Source organism: Urtica dioica, chromosome 7 (genome assembly GCF_054948205.1).
Source record: "Urtica dioica subsp. dioica isolate 48M chromosome 7, U.dioica_male_clone48M_v1_H2, whole genome shotgun sequence".
Classification (NCBI taxonomy): Eukaryota; Viridiplantae; Streptophyta; class Magnoliopsida; order Rosales; family Urticaceae; genus Urtica; species Urtica dioica.
Window position 1 is genome coordinate 3,853,285 of NC_142762.1, and position 21,619 is coordinate 3,874,903.

Here is a 21,619-nt window from a genome sequence, read left to right on the forward strand (position 1 = left end):
TACGTGAGTCCTCGAGCCGAGTTCGAGTCCACGAGTCGACTGATACCCCTCGTGCCGACTCTTCACATATCTACTCGAGACGATCTCATTCCTCGAGTCGAGCTCCGAGTCCGCGAGTCGACCGATACTCCTCGTGCCAACTCTTCACGAAACTCCTCGTGCAGGCTCTACATATGCCCTCGAGCCGAGTTCGAGTCCACGAGTCGATTGATACTCCTCGTGCCGACTCTTCACACATCTCCTCGAGACGATCTCATTCCTCGAGTCAAGCTCCGAGTCCGCGAGTCGACCGATACTCCTCACGCCGACTCTCCACGTAACTCATGTGCAGGCTCTACATATGCCCTCGAGCCGAGTTCGAGTCCACGAGTCGATTGATACTCCTCGTGCCGACTCTTCACACATCTCCTCGAGACGATCTCATTCCTCGAGTCGAGCTCCGAGTCCGCGAGTCGACCGATACTCCTCGCGCCGACTCTCCACGTAACTCCTTGTGCAGGCTCTACATAAGCCCTCGAGCCGAGTTCGAGTCCACGAGTCGACTGATACTCCTCGTGCCGACTCTTCACACATCTCCTCGAGACGAGCTCATTCCTCGAGTCGAGCTCCGAGTCCGCGAGTCGACCGATACTCCTCGCGCCGACTCTTCACGGAACTCCTCGTGCAGGCTCTACATAAGCCCTCGAGCCGAGTTCGAGTCCACGAGTCGACTGATACTCCTCGTGCCGACTCTTCACACATCTCCTCGAGACGAGCTCATTCCTCGAGTCGAGCTCCGAGTCCGCGAGTCGACCGATACTCCTCGCGCCAACTCTTCACGGAACTCCTCGTGTAGGCTCTGCATAAGCCCTCGAGCCGAGTTCGAGTCCACGAGTCGACTGATACTCCTCGTGCCGACTCTTCACACATCTCCTCGAGACGAGCTCATTCCTCGAGTCGAGCTCCGAGTCCGCGAGTCGACCGATACTCCTCACGCCGACTCTTCACGGAACTCCTCGTGCAGGCCCTACGTGAGTCCTCGAGCCGAGTTCGAGTCCACGAGTCGACTGATACTCCTCGTGCCGACTCTTCACACATCTCCTCGAGACGAGCTCATTCCTCGAGTCGAGCTCCGAGTCCGCGAGTCGACCGATACTCCTCGTGCCGACTCTTCACGGAACTCCTCGTGCAGGCTCTACATGAGCCCTCGAGTTGAGTATCGAGCCCACAAGCCAACTAACCAATCCTCGTGCAGGCTCTACATGAGCCCTCGAGTTGAGTTCCGAGTCCGCGCTCGCCGCCCAGCTCGTGAGCCGAAAGGCAGCGAGTTACAAATGGGTTTCAAAGGCTTGCGTCCGCCAGGACGTATCTGGTCAAGCCAGCGTCCACGGGAAACCTCGCCACGCAAATGTGGCACCGCGCTCGCCGCCCAGCTCGTGAGCCGAAAGGCAGCGAGTTTCAAATAGGTTTCAAAGGCTTGAGTCCGCAGGACGTATCTGGTCTAGCCAGCGTCCACGGGAAACCTGGCCACACAAATGTGGCACCGCGCTCGCCGCCCAGCTCGTGAGCCGAAAGGCAGCGAGTTACAAATGGGTTTCAAAGGCTTGTGTCCGCCAGGACGTATCTGGTCTAGCCAGCGTCCATGGGAAACCTCGCCACACGAAGGTGGCACCGCGCTCGCCGCCCAGCTCGTGAGCCGAAAGGCAGCGAGTTTCAAATGGGTTTCAAAGGCTTGCGCCCGCCGGGCTATTTGGTCTAGCCAGCGTCCAAGGGAAACCTGGTCACACGAATGTGGCATCGCGCTCGCCGCCCAGCCCGTGCGCCGATAGGCAGCGAGTTACAAATGGGTTTCAAAGGCTTGCGTCTGCCAGGCGTATCTGGTCTAGCCAGCGTCCACGGGAAACCTGGCCACACAAGTGTGGCACTGCGCTCGCCGCCCAGCTCGTGCGCCGATAGGCAACGAGTTACAAATGGGTTTCAAAGGCTTGCGTCCGCCGGGCGTATCTGGTCTAGCCAGCGTCTACGGGAAACCTGGTCACACGAATGTGGCATCGCGCTCGCCGCCCAGCTCGTGCGCTGATAGGCAGCGAGTTACAAATGGGTTTCAAAGGCTTGCGTGCGCCGGGCGTATCTGGTCTAGCAAGCGTCCACGGGAAACCTGGCCACACAAATGTGGCACTGCGCTCGCCGCCCAGCTCGTGCGCCGATAGGCAGCGAGTCACAAATGGGTTTCAAAGGCCTGCGTCCGCCGGGCGTACCTGGTCTAGCCAACGTCCGCGGAAAACCCAATCACGCAAATGTGACACCAACGCCCCCCGGGGCCAAAGCCGTGCAAATCGATGACTGATAGGTCGAGAAAGTAAGTCGCACACAACAAAGACGTGCAAATCAATTATACCTTCGTTGGCAAGTCAAGAAAATAAGCCACGCGCACAGAAGCTGTCCCTCGCGACGCATAAAGGCCGTCCCTCGTGACGCACAAAAGCCGTCCCTCGTGACGCACAAAGGCCGTTCCCTATGACGCAAACCCGAGAGCGTTCACGCCGCATCCACATAAAAGCGTAGATTTTAAGTTTCCACTCGACCTACGCTCGACCAAAAACTCGGGGGGCTAATGTTGTCGGCCCGTCTAGGGCCAACGAGGACAAAGGCATCACTTCGACCCGCGCGACCGGCGCAAGGCGTTTGACGGCGGAACCTTGCCTCATCCATTGGCCGGCCCAAACCAATGGCCGGCCCAAGGTTCAGCCGGCCAATGGCCGGCCATATGCACAGCCGGCCCATGGCCGGCCCAAGGTTCAGCCGGCCAATGGCCGGCCATATGCTCAGCCGGCCCAAAGGACAGCCGGCCAATGGCCGGCCATATGCTCAGCCGGCCCATGGCCGACCCAAAGGTCAGCCGGGCCATGGCCGGCCATATGCTCAACCGGCCATACAGTTCACTCGGCCAATGGCTGAGTGAACCCTTCAGCCGGCCATGCAGCTTACTCGGCCAATGGCCGAGTGAACCCTTCAGCCGCCCATGCAGTTCACTCGTCCATTGGCCGAGTGAACCTTCCAGCAGTTCACTCGGCCAATGGCCGAGTAAACCCTTCAGCCGGCCATGCAGTTCACTCGGCCAATGGCCGAGTGAACCTTCCAGCAGCTCACTCGGCCAATGGCCGAGTGAACCTTCATCCGGCCAAGACTCCTCACTCGGCCATTGGCCGGCCCAACCCTTCAGCCGGCCAATGGCCGACCCAAAATGCTCACTCGGCCATTGGCCGGTCCAACCCTTCAGCCGGCCAATGGCCGACCCAAAGTGTTCACTCGGCCAAGGGGCCCCCCAAACACCCCTTGGCCGCCTATAAATAGAGAGGTCTGCCCTCTCCCAAAGGTAATCCATTTTTTAGTCGCGAAACGCTGCCGAACTCATACTTCGCTCGTTTCGCTCATCTTTGGCCTCTCACCACCTCTAAAACCTCTATACTCCACCTCAATCCCACTAATGTTGAGCGTCGGAGAGGTAAACAGAGGCACCCCCTCTGTTTCCCCTTTGTAGTTCACACCTCTTTCTGCTTGCTTTTCAGGTGCCTGGACGAGATTAACACCACCAACAGCTAAGGGCCGGCTTGGGATACCAAGCCCGACACGCTCGAGCCGAAGTGAGACCACTTGGTCTGGCCTTGGGTCTAACCACTTTGGGCTCCTAAATAGTTGTCCGAAAAACTGCGACAACAATTTGTTTTGCAGTGAAATATCCACCGACGCGCTCCAGCGATTATAAAGTGTCCAAATTAATTAATGGTGACTAATTATGCTTATAAATAAAATTTTAATTTTAATAGATGTGTATATATATTATGTCTATACATGTGTGCATATAATATTATAACTTATTTTACGTACATAACATATTTTTATTTTTTATTTTGACATAATTCAAAATTTTCTTAAATGATTTTTTTTCTCTTCTCCGAGATGTAATGTGAATGTACTTGAAAGTTGTCAAGAGTTGGTTTCTCAAACACTACTCTCAATAATATTTTTTCTTGCTAGTTCGGTAAAAAATGTTAGAGGAAATTACGGTGGTGTTGAAATGTTGACAAATTTATACACATATTCATACTGATTTGAGTTCTCAATTCTTCCGTGGCCATAAATATTTGACAAAAGTATACCTCTGTACACACTAAGCCTCATTATCTATAGGCCACGTTACACTTTGCATGCTATATATATATATATGCATACATTGGTATATATATATAAACGCATATAGAATGTTTTGGACAAATAAAGCTTCTCTCCATAATCTGTACTGTTTTTCTCTCTTTTCCACTGAAGTAAATATTGGTAAATACACTCACTTGCTTTTCCTTATTTATTTTGATATCATCTCATGCACGCTACTCAAGTGGCCACTATATACCACATTTTCTTTATTTCTCTCTTTCTATGTATTTGCATATAGTACTATATATCAACAATAATTTAGATAGCATATACATACCTGTATATATATATATATATATATATATATATATATATATTTGAATAAGAGTTATTTTATAGTCTGTTTGATTATATACACGATTTGTTTTTCTATATTCAAAAGTATTTTATTTTTGGTACTGTTTAGTCTAAGTACTAATTTGTTTCCATAAAGTTGCAAACATGTGATTTATAATTATATTAGGTAGAATTATTTATAAAGTCATACATATTTTATAATTATGTTACTAATAACAAACGATACAATAATTATAGAAAATTTTGGGGCACATATATCGTGAGCGGTCGGAGGAGACTTTCACGTTATTAACATCTATCGAGGTAAGTAAACCTTACTTACTTGCATTAGTTAATGGGTTTAATTTACGTATGATTATATGTTTGTGTGAATTATCTATTATATGCTTAATTGATTGATATATGTCATGATAGAATATTACATATGAAATTTAGATCTCATGCATAACATATCATGATAGAATGTTCAAGACTCACGAATCCAATGTTTTTAAGGAATAAAGGAATAAAACATTCATAATGATATGAAAATGCTTTTCATAACGTAAAGGGTGTGTGTTTATGTTTGGAGGGCGCAATGGCAAGGGGCGCGGAGGACCGGCGTACCCACCGACTGAAAATGTTTTTAATGAAATGAATGACTATGCTAGGGAAGGTCCCTTATTTTCCTATTCATGATGGGGACAATGAGCCCGTTTCGGCAGGAGTATTGAGTGGTGTACGATTCCATGGTTTAATTCGTACTCTTCTCCCTCTAGCATAGAACAATGGATCCAATAAAGGTTTAACAGGTTCTTTAACCACGGTCCATTGGTACCAAAAGCGTAGGCACACACCGAGCGCTCAAATCAAAGAGAAAGATTTAGATAAACGAGATGCAAAATAATTTAGAGATATAGGTTTCATTATCATGTCATCATTAACGTGCATGAGGTTTACTTACTGAGCTTTATAGCTCACCCCCTTTTCCCAAATTCTTTTTCAGGAGACGAGTAGTTGGTTACCGAACGAAGACGATGAGACGACTTGCGATGTGGCTAGTGGCAAATATATAATTAGTTATCTATTTTAGTACTAATTATGACCTTCTAATCAAAGTCTATGTTTTAAATTTCCGCACTCACTCTACTGTGTTTGAGAATGTATAATTATTGTCCTTTTATTTTCTAGACTTCTAATAGCTGAATATTACCATTTTGAAAAAAAAAAGTATTATGCAAATATTTATGATATTGAGTTTTAAACGGTATTTTGAGTTTTATTAAACAATTAAATAAAAGTATGCGCTACAGAATCAGAATATATTGCTATCTGTGATGTCTTTAAAGAGGCTGTGTGGTTACAAGGCTTATTGAAAGAAGCCAAACTTATTGGTGAAAAAGCTGTGGTGTATTCGGATAGCCAGAGTGAAATTCACCTGAGCAAAAACCCGGTGTACCATGAAAGAACTAAGCATATAGATGTTAAGTTCCATTTCATCAGGGACTTAATATCAAATGGTGTTGTGAAATTGTTGAAGATCGATAGTGAAGATAATCCTTCTGACATGGGTACTAAGATTGTTACTAACACTAAGTTTAAGCACTGCTTAGACTTATTGTTTGTAGAGTAATTTTTTATGCAGAAACTGAGCTATGAAGTGGTGGAAGATGCCAGTCTGTACTAAAGGTCTCGATGAGTTGGAGCTTGCTGTGCTTCAGGTGGAGTTTGTTGGATTTGGAAGCCCAACAATCTTTATTCGCCGAAGCCCAATTGGTAGGCCCAACAAGCAGATCAAGATGGATGTCGTTTGAAGATGGTGCTCTGTCGTTTGACCTAAACGACATTGGAGTATCACTCACTCGGAACCACACGATCAGGCTTCATCCTTCGGCCTCACCAGATCTCAGCTCTTGTGTTATATAAAGAGCACGAAAATACCTTTGTACGATTCATTACATTCATATTGTGGTGCCTAGGGTTTTCTCTTCTCTCCTATTCTCTATGAGTGATTGTATTCTGAGCGATCTTCTTCATCGTGTTTCCTTGTGAGAAGCTGGTAAAAGAATCTTCTGTGAGAAAGTGTTTTGTACTGAGAGAACGAGATTTGTGAGGCTGAGGGTGTAATCGACGACAAGATAGTACAGACTGAGCGCCTCCCACGGAGCTCAACTTGCACGTAGATCTTTTTGATCGAAGCACGGGAAAATTGGTTGTGTCTTTTACTTTCTGCAATTTCTTTTTTGTTTGTCCTGATTCTGATCATAGTTGAGGCCAAATATCGCATTTGGTTGCATAGTAATTAGGGCTAAAATTCCTACATAAACAAACTCATAAAGCATATTTTGATATACCGGACGAGATGATAGTATCCCGTTTTCTGGAAGGTCTCGATAGCGGTTTGGTATTCTAGTGTGACTGGTCAAATCTCAATGGTATTTTCACAAATATTTTTAAAATATTGTTAAGTAAAGTTTTAAACTAATGATTTTCTCATGTGCGTAAAATATCGCATATTTACTACAATCTTTTATTTTTTTTAATTCTAATGTTTATATGTAATATATACGAATATAATTGGGCGAACTGGCAACGTAGCCATTATGAAATATGGTTTTTGCTTTCTAGTCCACGTTTGGTTTATTTTGCAATCTAGCCATTTACCATAATAAACATACATAAAATACCTGATTTGCCCCTATTATTTTAAAGACGTTTATAAAACACTAGCCCACGTTTGACTATTTAAATTAAGTAATTTTATTTCAGAATTGTTAATTAGGTGATTGTAAATATAAAAGGAATGAGATTGAATTAGTCAACGTAACTAATTGAAGGAACATATATTCGGTATTGATTTTTAAAAGGAAAAAATTGTTTCCAAAATAATATTAAAAGTTGTTGAGTAATTAATGGGTACGTGTGTCATTAAATGCATACGTAATAGTCTCTCTCTTCTTTATTCGAATCTCATTTTAATTGGTTTATTTCTATAAATTATCTCAGCTGCGGTTAATTTATGTTAATTTGCAGATTAGTTCAAAATAAATAAAAATTAACGAGTAGTTTATATATGTTAATTTGCAGATTAGTTCAAAATAAACAAAAATTAACGAGTACGTAACAAATTAATATCGTGATTAAATGAGCGATATATTTCAAAATTTAACATTAAAACATAATAAAATATAATCCCTAAAAACTGAGAATTCGAATTTCATATTGTAGAGCCTAAAAAATATCACGAGCGATATTGTTTTCCTTCACATTAAACTAGCCCGCAAAATAGGAAAGTCAACTAACTAGATTTAAATATGTGCATTAATTAAATAAAAAAAGCTACAAATTAAAATTTCCGAAAATCAATTATAATTTCCGAAATAACGTGACAAAAAATTAAAAAAAAAATCTGCCGATATTTTTTCAAAACGTGGGTTAACGTTTTTTCACAAAATCAAATCAAGGTTATATTGGTAATTACCATTTTCTATAATTTTAACACATCATCTTTTCGTACTAGATTTGAAACTAGTACGAAACGTGAGCTAGATCACAATTGCAACGTTTGAAGTGGCTTAATTCGACTAATTTTTTAATATAATTTATATACATGTAGTATGTTCCAAATACCTTGGTATACCCCACACTACACGGATTACCAATAAAATAAAATAAAATAAAAAATGCAACACGATTAGTAAACAGTATTTCAATCATTTTTCAGGAGGATAATTTTTTAATTAACCTATTTAATTGGGTATTTTTCACCCTTTCTTTCTACACAACTATTAGAAAAAAGATATATACACAAGCCAAACAGTAAATAAAAATAAAAACTTTCCAAACCGAATGTGTGAAAATAGCCAATTTTACGTGGGGCTTAGCCATAACATAAAGGCATAAAACAGTAATCAAATAAATATGCAAGCAAATGTAATGAAGCAAAAAATATTACTTGTATTCAATAAAAGTTCGGCATGACAATACATGTAATAAGTTTGATAACAAATTAAACGAATTCTTGTTCTTAGACAAACAAGCACTAAACATAAATAATTTCTATATACCATTTGATCATATTTATCCTCACAACATTACTGCACAACACGACATGAAAACTTAGCAGAGCATACAAAAGGGTTCCAAGTTTTCTTCATCCCCCAGGAAGCTCTTTTATTCTCTTCAACCCCAAAGGAACCCATGTATGACTTTGTTATATAGACACACATCAGACAGATAGCCAGAGGAGGGTGTTTTCTTTTACCTGTTTCAAAAAGTCTCTCTAACAATTGACACCACACTGGCTGCCTCTCGCCGCGGCTTTCGCGGAGTCGGACGTGAATGGGTCGATGCGGACCCACAGAAGGGAGAAGATGGAGGCGAGAAGGATCGACCAGACAATGACGATAGTGGGGGTTCGGTTCTGTCGGCCCAACAGACCCTTCAAGAACGGGTAGAGATGGACGATGACCCAGAAGGCGAAAAAGAGTTTTCCGAAGAGCGGGCCCCACGACTGGTATCCGCTGTTAATGGCGTAGGAGACGCCGGCCACGATTCCGACCAAGTTGATGATGAGGACGGTGGTGGGAGGGATGAGGAGAGAGGTCCACTTGAAGACGTAGAGCTCGGCAAAGTCTCCGTCCTCGTCCGAGGCCTTGGACGTCACTGTGAAGTTGGTGTCGATCCCGGCCAGGACTTTGAGGAGACCCTGGAAGACCGCAAACAGATGGGCCGAAGTTCCTCCGATGACCCAGAACTGTTCGTTTCTCCACCAATCTTCAATGCTCACTCCGCTCCACCTGAGCTCGAGAATTCCCGTTGTGAAAATCGAGACGAAGAGCAGAATGAACCACATACTAGCAAAGTTGCTTATCTGCCATTGAGAAGGGAAGGAAAGAAATAAATATTAGTTAACATAATGGATGGAAATAACAGGCACCAAATCAAGCCAGGAACGACAGAATGAGTGGAAAGACATTATTGTTATTATTTTACTGTGTTCCTGACCCCACAAATGCGGAACTGGAAACACAAACGGTCCCTCGCCCCACAACATTTTGGGAGCTGGAAATACCAACTGCTAGTTGGGTAGATTTAGTGATACTAGAACCCAAGACCTCTTGGAAGTAAACCAAAACCAAAGGGCCTGATCGTCAAACCAACAATTCTTACATCGTCACACTATTTTGTTAATATCATAGAAATAGAGAGGATATAACATTGCGTAGATAAAGAGGGATGAGTATCTAAATAAGAGGGATCATGGTTTGAGTGAGGTATGTGAATTGTGAGGTAATTTGGAGGGAAATAAGAAATTCATGTTTTGGGAGATGAGTGGACCTCTTGACAGTCTCGCAAATCTATGTTGAGTTTCATTTTAGTCCTACATTGATTAAAACAATGAGTGAGATCCGTAACATATTTCTTTTACTAAACTATCGATGCTTACCTCGGGAATGATAAATTTTCCGGTGAGAAGGCAAACGGCGGGAAGTGCACAGTAGAAAAGCAGCGGGATGGAAGTGATCGGATACACGATGGTGTTGATGTACGCAAGTCGCTCCAAAACTCTCAGCCTCCCATTATAACCATACCAAATGGGACAATGCCTGCTAAGCATGATTTCAATTGAACCCAAGGCCCATCGAAGCACTTGGTTCAAACGATCAGAAAGATTGATCGGAGCAGATCCCTTGAATGCCGGGCGAGGAGGCATACAGTAGACTGAAATCCAACCACGGGCGTGCATCTTAAACCCAGTTAAAATATCTTCTGTCACGGAACCATAGATCCATCCAATCTGTTTCAAAAGCAAAGCTTTCTCCATTAGAATACATTTGAACAAGTACAATTGAACAACATGGTATACTAAATGTTTGAATCTGTAATGATTCTGAATACTCACCTCTTTTCCCCACTCAGTCTTATCTTCGTATCCACAGCTAATGACATGGATTGCTTCCTTTAAGAGAGTTGCGGGATTAGTTGTTGGTGGAATTCCTCCTTGTTCCATGAAAGTCGCTGAAATAAATACCGGGGATTGTCCAAAGCGCTTTTCTAAGCTCTTCTGAGACATAAGAAGTGCACCCTCCTCATCATAACCTGCGGACAATAGAAACTTCGTCAACATCCGTGGTTTTACACCCACAATCCAACTGTTTCTGTATCTCAGTATGCATTAAACTTATGACTTTCTCCTTTAATAACAATATTTCTGGGGAAGAAAAGAATATGAGTAACTGACAAAGCTAATTGGAACTTGTCTCTGGAAAAAAAAAAAAGTGTTATTGCAAAAATGATTAAGATAGTAGAAAATAAGTTTTAATAAAACTAACCATCAAGTCCCTCATCATTGTCTTCCATATTAAAAATTGGTATAGTAGACTCGGTTCTTTTAGCTGCTCTCTTTTTGTCGATGTATTTTTTGTTCTTTTCCTTCTTTCTCGAGCCACAACAGCTCTTGATGATAATGTTTGGCTCCAAATCTTCCTCGGATAAAACTGGATCATACCCATAAAGAGCTTGCCTGTTGAAACAACATCCCGTTCCCACATAGACTGGACCCTGAATTCCATCCAGCCCTTTCAAGTTGATCTAAAAATGAAAGTGAAAACGATATAAGAATATATGGCACAGGACCATTACCAAGCGAAGTGAAATTTGAGGTTAAAGACTTGGACATACATCAAAAAAGACAATATTGCGATTTGCATATCGATCGTGTAAGTCAATGCCATCAAATCGCTGGGGGAACTGTACGTAACAAGTCTTCTTACTATAAGCAGGGTCCATCATGAAACACATTGCCTCTTTAATAGCTTTGCTGTTATTGAAGTAGTGATCACAATCCACATTCAGCAGATATGCACCATTGGTCAAAACAGCAGAGACCCGGATCTGTAAATCATATGATAGCCAGGTAGAAAATCAGAACAGCTCGAACAGATACTTGATGCAATATTCAACAATATGTCTAACTTTCACTCATGTAACAGTTGTAAAACCAGCATGAGTTTTGAGTAGGTGTCATCAGAGATGTGAATAATTTTCCTTAAATGTCGAATCGAATGCATGTTAGGCCAACATTATCAAAAGAACGAACCAGTGCATTCATTGCTCCGGCTTTCTTGTGATGCTGGAAGCCAGGTCTCTTCTCACGAGAAACATAAACAAGTCGAGGCAATTCATTGCCATCAGTATCAAGTCCCCCACTATGGCCTAAGAATACCTGTGCATGAACAGAAAATTCCCTCAAGAAAATGCAAGATAAGCGAAATCGTATCAAATAATTGGTGGTAGTATGTATACTACAATACCTGAATCATTCCTGGATGATCCCTAGAGTTGTTACCGGGCCATGCAGTGCCATCCTGCATTGTCCAGCCTTCCTCAGGCATCTTTTGTGCTTTTGCAACAAGAGCATTAATCCTCACCTTGAATTCTTCGTACTCTCTCTGAGAGCCAAAAACAAAAGGGAAACATCAATATTGCCACCTTAACCAATGTGATCATAACATTTCAGGATACGTATACATAACATACTCGGACATGGGACCATGCGGGCTTAAATATAGAAATCCATTTATCTTTTATCACATTGTCAATATTTTCTGACATAAGCCTGAATATCAATGAATTTGAAAGCATCTAAGAGTATTTCCTTCACAAAATTGCATATATTGTCTGCAAGCAACCTCTAAAACAGGTAAGTAAGGTTCAAGCGCTATGTAACATGAGTTACCTTCATCGCTCGACGTTCTTTCACAAAAGAAGGCTGAATCTTGTCCTTCAAGTAATCAATCTTTTGAGAAAAATAGAACTCAGGGGCCCTGGGTTCAATATTGTGTTTCTTACAAAAGGGCACCCATTTTCTTGCAAACTCGGCAGTTTCAGATAGAGATTCAAAGGTCAGCATAGCTGAACCATCATCTGATACATAGCACGAGACCTTGTCGACTGGGTAATCCACAGCAAGTATGGACAAAACAGTGTTTGCTGTGACAAGTGGAGGTTCCTTGAGGGGATCGACAGTACTGACAAACACATCGACAGGAGCTAGCTGTGATGGCTCACCCTCACGATCAAACCTGCAGAACAGAAAAAATCATTCGATGCAGTCATAAGATTATTTCCTTTTTAATGCAGCTAGACCATTCAGCCCACACAGCTGAAAGTAAAGTTGGCCTACCTCAGAGCAAGCCTATCCAGATAGGTCTCACGGTTAATAGGATACCATTTCGGAAATTGATCCAGCAGCCAAGATAAGGCAAACCAGATCTCACAGATAACGGATATCAGCCACAATACGTATGCATCTTTCACTGGATGAGTAGCCCGGTATTGCAAGAAAAAGCCCAGAATAATAAGCCGAAGTATGATGACAACACGATAAGGAGTCAGATGAGATGAAGGAATGGGAACAATGCGACTCAGTGGCTGTCTAGCATCATCAGCCCTGGAATTGCCAAACAGAACAAAACAAAAAAAATCACTTAAAAAATTACATGCGAAGAACAAATCAAATGCAACAAGTAGGGGAAAAATGCCACTTTATGTTATTTTTTTATTAAAGGAGATATGGAACACTCATAAATTACAATGTTAAAATAAATTGTCTCCAAAACTTAACGTGATAGGGAAACTTCAAGATAATCAAATCAAATTAACGCCAATTTGTTTAGGTTATGCTAATGCAAAGAAAAACACTGTAACCGAGAGTAAAGGAGGAATTTGGTGTATAATTAAGAATGAAAATTCACAAACATGCTCACATTTGGAGTTCCTCTCCATTTGAACCAGTGCCTTCCATGTCACCCTTCCCTTCAGAATACCTACTGGTCATTTGCATCATATTTTTATCCTGTTTGAGCTTCCAACCTTCGACCCTTTCTTTCCAGTCAACATTTCCAAGCCCGTAAGAATTTAAGTCCTTCGATGGATCCACAATCCTCACTGGAACTGTAATAAAGGAAGTTGCATGGTCAATCTCTATTCAAATCAGCCTCGGAATCAGAAGAGTGCTGCAAGTAAATTACACAAGATTAATGATCATCCTCATTACCTGGCAAACGAGGATCAACATAAGGAAGATGTTTGTCCACGGGGCCCAAAGGACCTGATGTGGTCCGCACAGATTGGTTGTCAGGTGTAGCACAAGGAATTTCGCCAGATACCTGAGTAAGAAATGGATTTTCACCGATTACATACTAACACGAACAAAAGAACGATAATTTCACATTGATCCCAAATTATACAATAAGCCCTACATAACACTCTTGCTTGATATCCTCTTCCCCTAGGTTCTATTAGCTACTAAAGGAGCAGCTATATAATACAATAAATGATGACCGATTCTTAAGTACAAACTAATGAGTAATCTAATAATGGTGTTACAACCCATAGTGATGTGCACCAAGTGAATGAAGAATAATATTCTTTAATTTCATACCGGCTGCCCATTAGTGAGGAGGGGAATCGGCTGTTGAGATTCATGTCTAGAGGAAGATGAGAGATCAGCATCTTCTTGCCATTGGCGTCTTCCTTGGTCATAGTTGAACTCATTCTCCAAATCATCGATGTCGTCTTCATCGTCATCTCCATCAACTCGAGGACTCCCTGAGATAACCAAAAAGAAATCAGCAGAAGAAAAAAATTGCAAAACCAATAATATGGTAGGTCATATTCTAAAACAGAATCAAAAGTAAATGAAGAAAAGATTATTTCTTTATGTACCTTTGTGCCTCTTGTATCTAGTTTTGCACTGTGGACATGCCTGGTTACCGTCTTTTCGCTCGTACTCGTAACAAGGCCGGCAAACTGGGAACGCACACTCGTTGCAAGCAACAAACACGTCACCGGTGGCATTCAGTCCGACAGTGTCACCACAGATCTGACAAACTTGGCCATTCACATTCTTCACGGGTTTTGGCTGCATAGTTCAAGAAAAAATCAAGTCAGACCTAAATAATACTCAATACTTCAATTTGTGCGGAAAAGGAATACATCGGAACTTAATCGCATTAGAACTTTATCACAAACCGAGATCAATTGAAATGGAAAATTAACCTCGAACAGCACATGAGAATCAGAAGCTCAAAGAATGTCAGTCACTTAAAATTCACCAAAAACTTAAACTACGTACTCAGATCCAAAGCGCTTCAGACACTTTAATACAAAATAATTATTATAAAACAATACGTTTACCATAATTAATCATAAAATCGATGAAACGGGAGCTCGAATTCAAGCAATAGGATAGAAAAAGAAAATCAGATCTAGCGATAAGAAGAAGTTCAATCCATGACTAACCCCGGTCTCGGAATCGTGGCGAATCCGAACGAGCTCGTTCCTGTTGTAAGAGCCGGCCACTAAGCCGGCATTGGCTTGCATGGTTCTCTCTCACGTCGATCCCAGCGCTGAAGAAGTGAGAAACCGAAATGGTCGCAGTAAGTGTTAGTATTCTAGAGAGAGAGAGAGAGTTAATTCTTCGCTCCTTCAATACGCCATTTTCGCTCTCTTTCTCAACTCTTTCTTCCAGCTAAGCTACTTCTGCGCTTGGTTGTCTTTTTATCGCTTCATTGCATTTCTTAATTCACCGGCTGAATCGGTTGCCTGTACACGACCGACACTATTCGGCTTCAGCTTGGCTGGCTCGGAATTGGAAAGGTTTATATTATTATTTTTTGGTAGAATTTGTTGCGATTACCCAATAACAAAATTTCATTTTATTTCGAAGTAAATTATTAAATTTATTTCGACTGATGAACATTTTTTAAATAAAATGAAATTTTAACTATTTTAAAAAAAAAGTATAATATACTTAGTTTTCCCAATTTGAAAATTAATTACTTTTTACTAATGTAAATACAACAGATTAACTTGAATTATTGATTTTAAACATCTAGTTGTAAATTATAAATATTTATAGATGTGTTTAAATTGAGATCTGTATTAGTCTAATAACCACGATAACAAAATAAGTTTGGTATCGCATCAAAATGATCGCATTTAAATGTACACACGTAATTATTTTTTTTGTTAAATGAAATACACATATCTTTATATTTTAGAGATTTGTAACTAACTATGCCACTTTAAACATGTGATTTTGGATCTAGCCTATGTTTGACAATTTTTAGGGATATAACCAAATGGCTTATGTGGCAATAATTAAGGTCTGATTTGTCTTTATTTATTAATAAATTTGTCACTTTCTCTCTCCTATTTTTTTTCAAATAATTTTTTTTTCATCAAAACTTCAAAAATTTGTATTTTTCTCATACGAACTCGAAATTGAGTGATTTCAAATCCTACAAATTCGTGGCGTCGAGATCTTCAAAAATAGACACAATGTGTTTGATGAAAAATTATGTTTAATGCATCATATTTACATTTCCATTTTTTTATAATTTCAAAAAATTTCCGTTATTTCCATATTTAAGGTAGATTTTTCTACATCTATGATATTAAACATTATTTTTCATCAAACACAATGGATCTATTTTTGAAGATCTCGGTGTCACGAATCCGTAGGATTTGGAATCACTCAATTTCGAGTTCATATGAGATAGATATGGTTTTTTGAAGTTTTTATGTAAAAAAAAATGTAGGAAAAAATAGGAGAGAGAAAATGACAAATTTATTAATAAATAAGGGTAAATAAGACCTTAATTATTTACACATAATCATGTTGGCTATTTCCCTAAAAGTTGTGAAACATAGGCTAAAAACAAATTTCATAGTTTCATTTTGGCTATTTCGCTACAATGCTCTATATTTTACATAATAAGATGATCTTTTTTTAGCTCATCTCTAATGAGCACCTATCTTCAAATTTCAAAAATATATTTATATTTTATATTAGTCCTTAATATTTAATAATATTGAATATTATTATATCTCCATAAACAATAATAAATTACACACAAATAATAATAATTCTTTAAAAACATTAAATTTATTTTTCTTTAGTGTAGTTTTATTTTGTATGTATATGTATAAATGTAATTTTAATTTTATGTTATTTTTAGCAATGAATTTACTCTTTAGTTTTTATTAAATTTTAACTTTCATATTAATAGCATGTGTTGTATTTTTTTTATTCATCCACTAGTAAATATATCAAATTATTAAATTAAAATAATTTAATTGTATTTATATACAAAAAAAAATATATTTAATTAAATTTTATAAATGGGATATTTTTAACAACTTATATAAAATATAGTACTAAAATATAATTACACAATAATTTTTAGGGCACTGTAGTTTAATAGCCAACAAAAATATTCATTTTTTGAAATAGTCAACGTTTGCAAACATTTGGAAAAATAAGCAAGCAGTCTAGGTGACATAAGTGATAGCTAATAAAAATTATTTTTATAACCATAGCTTTTTAAGTTCGTCACTTTCTCTCTCCTGTTTTTGAATTCGTCAATTTATCTCTCCTACTTTCCTTCCTACATTTTATTTTCATAAAAACTTCAAAATCCATATATATCTCATATGAACTCGAAATTGAGTGATTTCAAATCCTTCGGATTCGTGCTGCCGAGATCTTCAAAAATAGATCCATTGTGGTTGATAAAAAATCATGTTTAATGTGTCATTATTACGTGTGTTTGTAATGAATTTTCTAGAAATATTCAATTAATTTTCATTTATTTCCAGATAATTTCCGAAAATTTTCAGTTATTTCAATATCTAAGGCAGTAACGTGATTTTTCTATATTTATGGCATTAAAAATTATTTTTCATCCAACACAATGGGTCTATTTTTAAAGATCTCAGTGCCACGAATCCGTAGGATTTTAAATCACTCAATTTCGAATTCATATGAGATAGATATGGATTTTTTATGTTTTGATTAAAAAAATGTTGAAAAAAAAGTATGAGAGAGAAAGTGACGAATTCAAAACCAAAGGAGAAAGAGAGCGACGAATCAATTAAAGTCATAAAAGTAATTTTTATTAATTATCACTTATGTTACCTATGCTGTTTGTCTAGTTTTTGAAAAATATGCAAACGTTGGCTATATGTCAAACGTGTTGTTTGTAATGGTATAGTTAGTTACAAAATTCTAATTTTTAAGGATGTGAACAGTATATCCTCAAATTTGAGGGTTCACTATTCAAATCCTCAAATGAATGTTTAAAGGTCCCAATTGGAGCACCACGAAAACCTCAAATTAAGGGTTTAAGGACCCCCAAACTTTTAGAGCACCTGCACTCCATTTTCATATGAAGATGTATTCTTCAAATATGAAGTTGATGGGAATAGTATATCTTCATATTTGAATATGCACTATTCAATCTCTATGACTATTTCTTTAATATCCCAAGTTGTAAAAAATTAGAAAATTAGCCCAAAATTTAATTATCTATAATTTGATACTTTATATGTACTATGTATCTATTTATAAATTAGTGCATTCTAAAAAAATATTAATTCAAACGCAACTCATACTCGAAAACAAAAAACAAGTATTTGTTGCAACTAGTCAATCATCTACCTCAATTTAAGGATCTAACCCAAGTTTTATTTGATTATCTGAATAGTTAATTTAATTAGCTTCGACATGATGGGCTATTTTCTTAATAAAATTAAACTTTGGTTAAAATCTTGAAAAAAGCTAGGAGATTGACTAGTTCCAACAAAATCTTCTTTAAAATTTATGTAATTAAAAAACTTAAGTCACAATACTTCATAGACAACAAAAATAAAAATATCAAGACATAAATTAAAAACTTAAAGGTACGATTAATGAAAGAAAACTACTTAGAATTATATAAAAATTTAATAGCTCAGAAAATCACTTCCAGGTCTTCCAATATTATCAAATATTTCCTCAAATACATTCGTAGAATTAAAAGTACCATGTTGTTGTAGTTACTTTTCATATCTTTTATGTGTGATACATGCTTGTTCCCGAATTATATAAGCATGTTGATGTGGATCAGCAATAGTATGGGTCTAGTAACATGATTTTGAGCTTCATATCTTTCTTTTTGAGCTCCATGTCTTTCTCTTTGATTTTCAATCGACAACGTAAAATTTCCACTTGTTGTTGATGAGCATCTTATTGTGATTGCTTCTGATGGTTGTTCTGTTTCAATAACTCTTTTAGTTTTTCATCACGTTCTCTTGTATTTGTTCACTAGCAGAAGCCTCCTGGTGCAATTTTCGCTTCAATTTTCTCACGATTTCGAATGTCTCGTCCTTTATTTCTTCGTATTATTGATGTAATCAAAGATCATGATGACTATTTCATCCAACAAAGTGATGGACTTAGTAGGGCTGGCTTATCAACTCTGCCTACCGACTGATGTCACTGATGAGTACGTTAAGATTGGCGAGTCAACGACACTGAAATGCTAGGAAAGATTTTGTCGAGCTATTATCCATATTTTTTAAGAAAGGTATTTACAAGAGCGAAATGCCAATGATATTACAAGATTGCTATATATTGGGGAACAACGAGGCTTTCCATGAATGTTGGGTAATCTAGACTGTATGCATTATAGCTGGAATAATTTTCCAACTGCTTGGACTGGACAATACTCAGGGCGTAGTGGAACACCAACTATTATTCTTGAAGATGTAGCCGACTATGATTTATGGATATGACATGCATATTTTGGAATGCCAAGTGGTAATAACGATATTAATGTGCTAGAACCATCTCAGCTCTTTTCTAATCTTACTCAAGGTATTACTCGTCCCACTAATTATGATCCAAGAAAATGAATATAACATGGGTTATTATTTAGCATATGATATTTGTCCAAAATGGTCAACTATTGTGCAAACTATTCGGCACCCGCAAGGTCATCAGAAAATATATTTTTCCACGCGACAAGAGGCATGTCGAAAAGATGTTGAGTATGCATTTGGCATTCTCTAGTCGCGTTTTGCTATTATGGCAGGACCGGTACATTTTTGGCGCAAAGAAGTATTGCATGACATAATGACAACCTGCATCATTTTGCATAACATGATAATCGAAGACGAGCGTGATTTAAGTGCTCCACTTGAAGAACTAACTGTACCACTTTCTGAAGTTGAAATAGTGATTGATGAAGATGCTCGGTTTCAACAATTTATGAGTAGCTATATACAAATCAGAGACAAAGATGCACAGTTTGCCATACGTAATGCACTGATAGATCATTTGTAGGAGAAATATTCAAATTTTTAAGTCTAGATTTATTTATTTGTATAATCAAGTAAAATGTTTTGCTGTGTTTTTATTTATTTTTATTATGAAATGTAATGTTTTAATTTATGTACTTTGTTTCCAATCAATAAATTATCATACTTTGTGCCATGGAGGAATACATTTTTTTTTTTGCATTTTTGGACATTATCAATAATATACATGTATTTGAACTAATATGAACAAAATTAATTTTGTTCAGCATATTTATTATATATATAAAATAATAATGGGTTAAACTAAACTATAAAAAGTTATAATGGAAGATGATATATTTGGGATATTCTTCGAAGAAGATGTAAAATAGAGATGGATTGCCGATAAAAAAAATATCGCTCATTAATGTAAAAATGTTAAAAAATAGATGAAAAATAAAGATAGAGTGCAGATGATCTTATATTCGAATATGATTTTTAAATTATATTGTGATTTTTGAATATCTAAGACCAACTCTAACCATACTATTAAACAATAAAATTCACACAATATAAGTTTCAATTGCACGTATAATGACTATAAAATTATTTTTACAACTTATTATTACCAAATTAGTGTGGCTACATTATTCCACTAAATTTGACGTGGATATTATATGTGAAATTTGTTGTAACTAGTCCATCTTACATTTCTTATTAGGGAGTGGATGGGGATGGTGTAGACGCAAGTTTACGTGGAGGAGAAGGTAAGCAAGTGGTAAGTGATAATGAGTTGGAGGAAGATGAAGGAAGTGATTATGAGGATGAATATAACATGAGGATACATCAAAACTCTTCAAGCGAGAGTGGAACAGATTTAGAAGATGAATTTGCTCCAAGCTCATCAAGAAAATGCAAAAAGAGGAAGATTGTGTTGCCTGACTTTCCTGCATTCAGAGAGGACACCGATATGGGTCAAGACTGTTTCAAGTTAGGATTAGTATTCCCAAACGCTAAGGTTTTTAAAGATGCTGTTAGGGAGTGTGCAATTCGTGCTGGCAAACAGATATACTTTAAGAAACATGACCCAGAAAGAGTCAGGGCTTGCTGTAGAGACCCTAAGTGCAATTGGGTTTGCTATGCATCAGTCATAGGCCACACTGACTCGTTCTTGATAAAGACATATAGGTCAGAGCATACTTGCCCGAGGACTAACAACAACAGGTACATGTATCTTACTATACTAAGAAAAGTTATGGGTAGAACTATTATGTATGTGTTTATTTATGTGTTTATATATGTATTTTGAAGGTTTGCAACTTCAAGGTGGTTGTCAAAGCATTATAGGAATCAGTTCCAAGATAATGAGAATTGGTTGTGTAGGAGCTTCATGAACAAGGTGCAGCAAGACTTCATCCTGAATTGCTCAAAGATGAAAGCCTATCATGCCAGGAAGTATGCACAGGATTATCTAGAGGGGACATACAAACAATAATATGCATTGCTTTGGGACTATGGAGCTGAAATCAAAAGATCAAATACGGGATCAATAGTTATGTTTGACACAACCTTTGTAGATGGAAAACCAATTTTCAACAGGATGTACATATGCTACAAAGGTTGCATGGATGGTTTCAACGAGGGATGTCGGCTCGTGATAGGCCTAGATGGCTGTCACATCAAAGGCCATCAAACCGGTCAATTGCTCACTGCAATTGGGATCGATGCTAATAACAGCATGTTCCCAATTGCTTTTGCAGTTGTGGAATCTGAGTGCAGGGATAGTTGGACATGGTTTTTACAGTTTCTACAAGAGGATGTGAAGATCCACAACAGTCTGCATTGGACATTCATAACAGACAAACATAAGGGACTTAAAGAAGCATTAAATGGCATGTGGGAAGAAGGTGCCATACCAGCTGAGCATCAACATTGTGCTAGACATTTGAGGAGTAATTTTACCAAGGTAAGTATAATCCCAACTTTTAATTATCAGTAGCTTATCAATTCCTAACAATTT

At 38.6% G+C, this 21,619-nt stretch overlaps 1 protein-coding gene and 1 long non-coding RNA gene across 2 annotated transcripts; one reads left to right on the plus strand and one right to left on the minus strand.

Annotated features, from left to right (window-relative positions):
• The first annotated feature begins 4,238 nt into the window (after window positions 1–4,238).
• LOC149390142 (uncharacterized) lies at window positions 4,239–5,636 on the plus strand. Its single transcript, XR_016300324.1, has 3 exons — window positions 4,239–4,314; window positions 4,729–4,794; window positions 5,477–5,636. It is a non-coding gene; the product is annotated as an uncharacterized LOC149390142 (long non-coding RNA).
• Window positions 5,637–8,404: 2,768 nt separating this feature from the next.
• Window positions 8,405–15,027, minus strand: LOC149390143 (cellulose synthase A catalytic subunit 1 [UDP-forming]). Its single transcript, XM_089618861.1, has 14 exons — window positions 14,779–15,027; window positions 14,203–14,398; window positions 13,919–14,085; window positions 13,532–13,643; window positions 13,242–13,428; window positions 12,659–12,925; window positions 12,212–12,557; window positions 11,787–11,924; window positions 11,573–11,698; window positions 11,155–11,367; window positions 10,806–11,064; window positions 10,376–10,572; window positions 9,920–10,270; window positions 8,405–9,343 (listed from the first exon to the last, which is right to left on the minus strand). Exons 1-14 carry the CDS (start codon window positions 14,857–14,859, stop codon window positions 8,753–8,755), a joined length of 3,231 nt encoding a protein of 1,076 aa, XP_089474987.1. The 5' UTR covers window positions 14,860–15,027; the 3' UTR covers window positions 8,405–8,752.
• Window positions 15,028–21,619: the final 6,592 nt, after the last annotated feature.